Here is a 7,184-nt window from a genome sequence, read left to right as displayed (position 1 = left end):
GAGTGCTTGAAGCTTCCTCCCTTGCGCCTTGTACAAACTGGCAACCCTGAGTACCAGACTCCTGCCCAGGAACAAGGGGTAGGATGCCAGGATGGAGGAGGCTGTTAAGAAGAGGCGACGGTGTTGGCAGAATATCAGTCCCCATTTGGCTTCTCCAGTATTGTGTGTGGAGGGGTGCTTTGGGGTTTCAAACTTACTCCTCTTCTCCCCTTTGACCCCGAGAGGTTTTAAGGACAGAGCTTTCAGTCCGAAGCCTCCTCTCGGGGCCAGGTTTCGCTCTGGTCCGGGTGAGAAGTTTCTGCAGCGGATGGAACTTGTTACTGAGCGGCTTCCTATTCTGAGGACCCCTGGGTTTCATAGCTTTCCTCTCCCTCTCTTTTGGCTCAACGTAAGCCTCCCAGTTCCGTCCTGAAGCACCAGGCGAGTGAAAGAGGACTGGGAAAGCCATCCCATCACTGAGCCCCGCGCGGGCGGCTGTCAGGGTTTCCAATCGCGCTTGGAGATTGAGAAAGACAGAAGGCGCGCCGCGTGTACAGACAGTTAGTTAATGGAAATCCTGTAAATCGGTTTTAAGTGCACCCAGGACAGAGGGGGAGGAAGGTGGAGGTGGTGATGATGAAGGATGGAGATTGGCAGGAGCGGGGGTGAATGGGTTACGCATCCTTGCATTTCTGAATATGGGAGTCGCTCCCCTTCCCATTGTTCTTAATTTAGAAAAATTCATTAAAGAAATCGCAGGAATAGGGAAACCCGAGCTTCCCAGTCCGCCCCAAGTGGCGGAGTACGCGGCTTCCCTTGGCAGGGAACCCGGCTGCGGCTGTCCCCCTCTCTGCTCCCTCCTCCTCCCCGCCCCCCGGCGGGGCACTGCTACTACGGCGATCGCCACCTCATGCCGAAGGAATGCTCAAAGTATGCACACGTTCCCAAAAGTAGACCTCCTTCACCGCCGGAGGAGCATACATCACCCCGTGGCAGCCGTCCACCTTCTCAGGCGTTTCGTAACCGAGTAAACTGAGAGCTGGGAACAGCCCTCTATTAAGTAGCCCGCGGCGCGGAGTCTCTTCCCACTTGGCGAAGGCGAACCGCCCCAGACGCGTCCGCGCGCCGGCAGCTGCAGGCTCAGGCGGTCTCCACTCGTCCGGCCGCGCCCGCCTCTCCTCCTGGGATTCTCCTCCTCCTCCTGGACTTCCCCGCCGCTGCCCACGCCTCGGCGGCCGCTAGGTGCTCCTGGAGCGCAGCGCCTATCGCCGGGGCGTGTGGGGGCCACACCGAGCACCAGCTTCTCCGACGCCAGGAAGCCTCTGTCGCTGCCTCTACCTCACCCTGTCGCCGCCGCCTCAGGTCAGCCCGGTTTCTGTCCCCTATCCCCTACCCCATCATTCCTACAGACAACTCGGGAAACGGCGTCTAGCTTGCACCTTCCCTGGAGCGGTGAACAATTCTGGGCGAGGACAGTTTGGACTTGTAATAGTGTACATGGGCTTGAGCTTTGCCTTGTATCCTGGGATTTTGTGATTTTTGGGGGGTTTTTGAGGGAGAGGGGAATGTTGCTTTTCTTAAGAGCTGAGCAAGGTTTTGTGCGCGCGAAGCATCCCGTTCAGTGTTTCCGTTTCTAGAGGAGTTTCATCTGTGGAGGCTGTCGATTTCAATGGAGGGCGCACCGGGTTCTGGGGCGGCAGGGCCCTGGTTATCTCGCGGCTGTGGCTTTGTCGGGGAGGGCAGGCTTGCGGCGGGGGCGCTGGGAAGGTATTTTGATGACGCACGGTGCGGAATTCTTTGGAGGGCCCGCTGAGTGCTCTGCAGCTCGTCGAGGCTGCACGGGTGTGTGTGGCATCTCGAGACAGATTCCTAGTGGAGTGTTCTGGCTCCTTTCCTCCCCTACCTTTCAGCGCATCCGAGATGGAGGGTTAGGCCCTCACTAGGGTACTCATTCTTGGCGGACTTACCCAGCTCCGGGAGAAAGCCCCTTTCCGACTCCCTCCCGGTGCACTGGTGGAGGCCCTATTCGGGGTCTGTGAGATCTCTGCGGCGTTTTCCCACTTAAATATTAAACTTGTGGGGATCAGAAAGCGTGGGGCGCCCGACTGGTTCACCGAGCGAAACAGGTACCTCCAAGAGGGCGTCCTCGGGAGCCCTCCAGTGACCAGTTCAGGGCTCCCTGGGACTCTGAGCCAGGGAGACTTTCGACCCAGACTCGGTAGTCTTCTAATGAATGCTGGGGAAGGATGGGACAGGAAAGGAAATAAACTCTAAGCTCTCCTTTGGCTAATGCCAAGGTCGTGGTGGGTGGGAGAGGAGGTAGGCGACGCGCACGCGGTGTGTGTGTGTGAGAGATTTTCTTTTTAACTTGACGCGGGAGTTAAGGAGTTGGGTTCTTCCAGCGGGGAATTGGGAGGGGACGAGTTGGCAGAAGGGGACGAGTCCACTTAGCCCCAACTCCCACCCTAGTGGACTCATTTTTATTCATGAGGGTGAAGTGAGGGAATCCTCGCTGCCACGTAGGGGCGGCCGCTTTCAGATATTTATGTCTGAGAATGATCAATGAAGTGTTGCTAAGCATTGAAATGAATGTTTTGGCTAAAAAGGAGAGAAAGCGTTTTCTTTTTTAAAACATATGGACGGGATGCTTGGCTGGCTGGCTGAGCTCTAACTGCGTTTCGGTATCCCGGCACGAGATGATTCATTCTTGCCGCTAAGTCGGGAAACCGATAGGTGGCGATCGAGACCCAGCAAAAGTGTTTCCACTCAGGTTTTTGTTGAGTTCAGCTATAAAAAAAAGAAAAAAATCTGCTCACAGCTTTTCGGTGGGTCGATTGTTCGCCTTTAACTTTTCGCAAGCACGACTGCCAACTGAGTTGGAAATTATTATACCAAAGTTAAGGCCAGAAGATTGGAACAATGGGCCAGTCTCACCTCTTGCTTTTCACTGATGTCGAAGAGGGTTAGAAATGTCAAACAGTTGTTAATTAGGAAGAAAGAAATTGCTAGACCCCTTAGATACCTAGGGCAGTGCCAAAATTTTAATCTTGGCTTCATAAAAAGGAGCTCTAGGCAATTTGGCACGCCTGCTCATCAGACATTTAAAATACAATTTACACACAGGCTGAGGAAAGCTGCCCTCATGCTTTGTGCCAGTAATTTGGAAAGTCATCGTTGGAGATTGTCAGTTTCTTTTCTCAAAGAGGCCTCGACCTTTGGCTCATTTTTGTATTCCCATTGCAGGACAGTTTCCTATCCTCCTCCATTTTTCCTGAGGCCTAGGCTGTTGGCTTACAATAATTTATGTACCTCAGACTCAACTCTTTTTATGTTTTGCCACTGGCAGCTTCCCAGTTCAGTTCCTTGCTAGTAGCTTTTGTCTTTGGGTTGAACCTTAGACTGTTTTAGGAGATTCCATTCTGTAGACATGGGTTAAGTACCTACTGTGTGCCGGGAAACCACAAAGATGAATAAGATTCTTTGTCTTTAAGGAATTAATAATGTAATTACAAAATTAGAAAAAATCAGAACAGAACATATTCTCCTCTGGGGCATATATACTTATAATCTTCCAGCTGAAATAAACAGTTAAATACAAAGATTATTGTTGATAATTTTATTTAAAACACCTTGGAAAACAGACAAAGGTGTCTTGCTTCTTCCATCTTGCTGCCTTTTTTTGTTATTATGTATTTTGGAGTTGTTTTTCCCTCATCTCAGGTAAAAGATTTATCAGATGTGAAAACAACACAGTTAGCAGGAGGGTCAGGTTTCAGCTGGGCCTTACATTTTTCTGTATAATCCATTTCAGATCTTAAAGAGCTGCATATTTGAAAGCAGAACAACATGAAGAAAAAAGAGAATTAAAAGGTTTATTATACTTTTCCAAATTACCCTGAGACCACTAAAGTACAGTTACCTAAAAAGTTCAGCAGCTAGGAAAAAGCAGCCAAATAAAATCCCCAGCTGGAAGAGATATTTAGTTGAGTGAAGGATAAAATGACCTCTGAATTAGCCATTACCCAGGCAGGATGAAGTCATGTGGGGGCTGGTAAGGCCTTCACCCGGGGTGCTAAGCAGGACCAGTCTCCAGCTTCACCCGGGATGCTAAGCAGGACCAGTCTCCAGCTTCACCCGGGATGCTAAGCAGGACCAGTCTCCAGGAGAACAGGACCCTTTTTAAACTTGAACTTCCTCCTAGGGCCATGATTAAACTTCTGTAGACGAACTTGACTTCCACTGCTTCACAATAGGCTCATTATGTGCTGGAGTGGGCCTTGTGGTTATTAAGGCAGATCTGGTCGGGTTCTGGACTAGGTCCAGGCTCCAGTTCTAACCTGGTTCAAGGCCTGCCCAGACCCAGTTCTGATGCGGTTACTGCTTCCTCCCGCAGAGCTCTTCATGCCGCTGTAAGCTCGGAGGCCGAGGATGCGGACCAGGCTTCCCCCAGTGCTTGCCGCCCTGGGCGCGGCCCTGCTCCTGTCTTCCATTGAGGCAGAAGGTAAAAGTCTCCCTTCCCCTTCTCCGAGTGACAATGCAAAATTCGAGAAAGGAAAAAACACATCTTTCTTGCTTCTATTGCTTGCTCTGTTTTCCCTGCGCTTCGTGCTCTCTCCGGTGATTTCTCTCCTCCAGAGAAACGCCCCTTTCTCCTGAGGTTTGTCCATTTCCCAGCTCTCAGGTCCAGCTCTTTTGTATTCTGCTTAATGCATTCCATACAGTGCTGTGTGGTCTTCTTGAGCTTGTCTCTGCGGTGTGCTGTCCACACTGCCACCTGCATTGCCGCCTAATGAGAGGACCAGCCGCCCGAGACGGGGCGACGGCTCTAATCATCTCAATCAACAGGACACCTCCGGGTGGCACCCAGGAGCCCCGAAGAGCGGGCGCACTCGCTCGCTTGGCTAGTAACCAACCACCTGTCTCGGGGCTGCGACCTCGGTGACAGAACACAATAAAAGATTCCAACAGCGCTGGCTCTGCGCCTCTGTGTGCTTTGTGGGGAGCTCAGTCTGCGGGGCGCATGGTGCGGGCAGATGAGCCAGCAGCCAAGCGCCCTGGGGGATGATGGCTGGCAAGCGGAGATCCGGGACCCGGGGTGTTCGCCTGACCTAGGGTCGCGGCTGTCTCTGTTTGGTTCGCAGGGCTCCAAGGCGCGTGGCCTGGACTGCCCCAGCTCAGACAGGTTGAGCCTGGGCCAAGGTTTCCAGCCTGGGAAGCGAGCGCGCACCGGAGTTGCTGGGCACCACCTCCAGTGTCCTGCCTTTGCTCCCTTCTGCCTCCCTCTGGGAGAGCCCTGTGCATCTGACCTCCCCGCGGAGGCGGTGGGGCGCTCTGAGATGGGTTTCCAAAACGGCACCGTGTGGTTCCTCCTCTAGAAAATGGAGGGCTTTTGTTAGATGTCCCACCCAATTTTATTTGTTGTGTGCACTTGATATCTTAATTTCTCAGTGTTCATTAAACAAGCCAGTTCTATATGTCAACCCCATGGCGACTTCTGTGGTCCCTCAGTTGTCATTGGAGACCTGAAAAATTAGTTTTCTTATTCTGCAAGGTAAATGGAGTAATGTCATGAAAGAGATCTTTTTTTTTTTTTTTTTTTTTTTTTTTTTACAAAAAAAAAACACCCTTCATATAATTAGGGGGGGAAAAAAAACAAACACTTCTGCAAGTGACAGCTGTGGAAGTTCTGGGTTGAATTGTGCTTTTTTAGAGGCTGTGAGAAAGTATAGTTGTTTGCATGATTATGCCGAGGTTTTCAAGGTTTCTATAGTGTTTGATTTTCTACTTCGAGACTACAGGTTAAAAAAAAAAAAGATTAGGGGAAGCAGAGTGTTTCCAAAATGTATGGCATGTTTAGAAAAGTGACAGGAACGTGCTGACTTTTCTTAGCTGATAAATATTTTATGAATGTAGAGTCTTTTCAGAGTGACCTCTGTGAAGTAATATTAAGATGAGGTTGCTTTTAATGTTCCTTTCTATGTCGTTGTTAGGAAGGAATTTTATTTGAGGAACTTCTAGAGGCCTTACTACAGATATTTTTAGATAATTCACTGAAGTGGCCCATTTATTGCTCATTAAGAAAATAGTTATTTGAAAATCAGAAAGAGTTGAGAATTCTTAGAAAAAGAATTAGGCTGGAAATGATGTAAGTGGAAAAAATTGATTCGGAATTAGATATTGGCTGGTTAGCAAAGTGCAGTTAAAAAGAACAGCTTACTATCTACATTTCTGATTATTCCCATATTATATTTTATCTTTTAAATTTGTATTTATTTCCATATGGTACAGCTCTTTTTTTCCTTTCTTAAACTGTGTCTTTTCTTGTATCCCATCTCCTTAAGTTAGTATTTAATAATTATATTTTAATAGGATTCATTTTTTGGCCTTATTCTCTAGTTTGGCATGGTCAAATAGAAATATGGTATGAGCCACAAATATAAGCCACATATGTAACCTACATTTTTTTTTTCTGGTAGCCACATTCCAAATGGAAAAAGAAACAGGATAAATTAAATTTTATAATGTATTTTATTTAACCTAAATTATTTCATCATGGAGCCCATATGAAAATTATTAGTGAGATATTTGACTTTTTTTGTACTATGTCTTTGACAATTGGGTGTGTATTTTATACTTGCAGTGCAGTTTATTCTTTAAATTATTTTTATTTTTCCTGAAACAGAGTCTCGCTCTGTTGCCCAGGCTGGAGTGTAGTGGCTTGATCTCGGCTCACTGCAGACTTTGCCTCCTGGGTTCAAGTGATTCCCATGCCTTAACCTCCTGAGTAGCTGGTACTACAGGGGTTTGCCACCATGCTTGGCTAATTTTTGTATTTTTAGTAGAGATGGGGTTTCACCATGTTGGCCAGGCTGGTCTTGAACCTCTGGCCTCAATCGATCCACCTGCCTCAGCCTCCCAAAGTCTGGGATTACAAGCAACACTGTTTATTTTGTTCTGGCCACATTTCAAGAGCTTGATAGCCACACATGTCTGGTTGCTCCCGTGCTGGACAGCACAGCTCTGGTGTTGACTCCTAAGTGGTGCTAGGAGCCTTTGAAGGACTAACAAAATTTATGTCCAAAGCCTTTCTGGGGACACTGGGCTGGGACCAGAATTTCTTTGAAATATTTCTGTTGGGGGCATTTCAAAATTTCAACTTGGGACTCTATTTGGTGCCATGCCATTTCAATCTGAGTCCTAAAGTA

The 7,184-nt window shown here is 48.5% G+C and overlaps 1 protein-coding gene across 1 annotated transcript in view; it reads left to right on the top strand.

Moving 5' to 3' along the window:
- Positions 1–957: 957 nt before the first annotated feature.
- Positions 958–7,184, top strand: part of COL12A1 (collagen type XII alpha 1 chain) — a 128,276-nt gene continuing 122,049 nt past the window's right edge. The window contains 2 exon segments of the mRNA XM_017881122.1: positions 958–1,341; positions 4,373–4,480. Coding sequence (XP_017736611.1) covers positions 4,408–4,480 — 73 coding nt within the window. The 5' untranslated portion in view covers positions 958–1,341; positions 4,373–4,407.

This window comes from Rhinopithecus bieti, unplaced genomic scaffold (genome assembly GCF_001698545.2).
Source record: "Rhinopithecus bieti isolate Rb0 unplaced genomic scaffold, ASM169854v2 scaffold_12476, whole genome shotgun sequence".
NCBI classification, from domain to species: domain Eukaryota; kingdom Metazoa; phylum Chordata; class Mammalia; order Primates; family Cercopithecidae; genus Rhinopithecus; species Rhinopithecus bieti.
The sequence above is the reverse complement of the archived record's forward strand: the minus strand, read 5'-3'. Positions and strand labels throughout refer to the sequence as shown.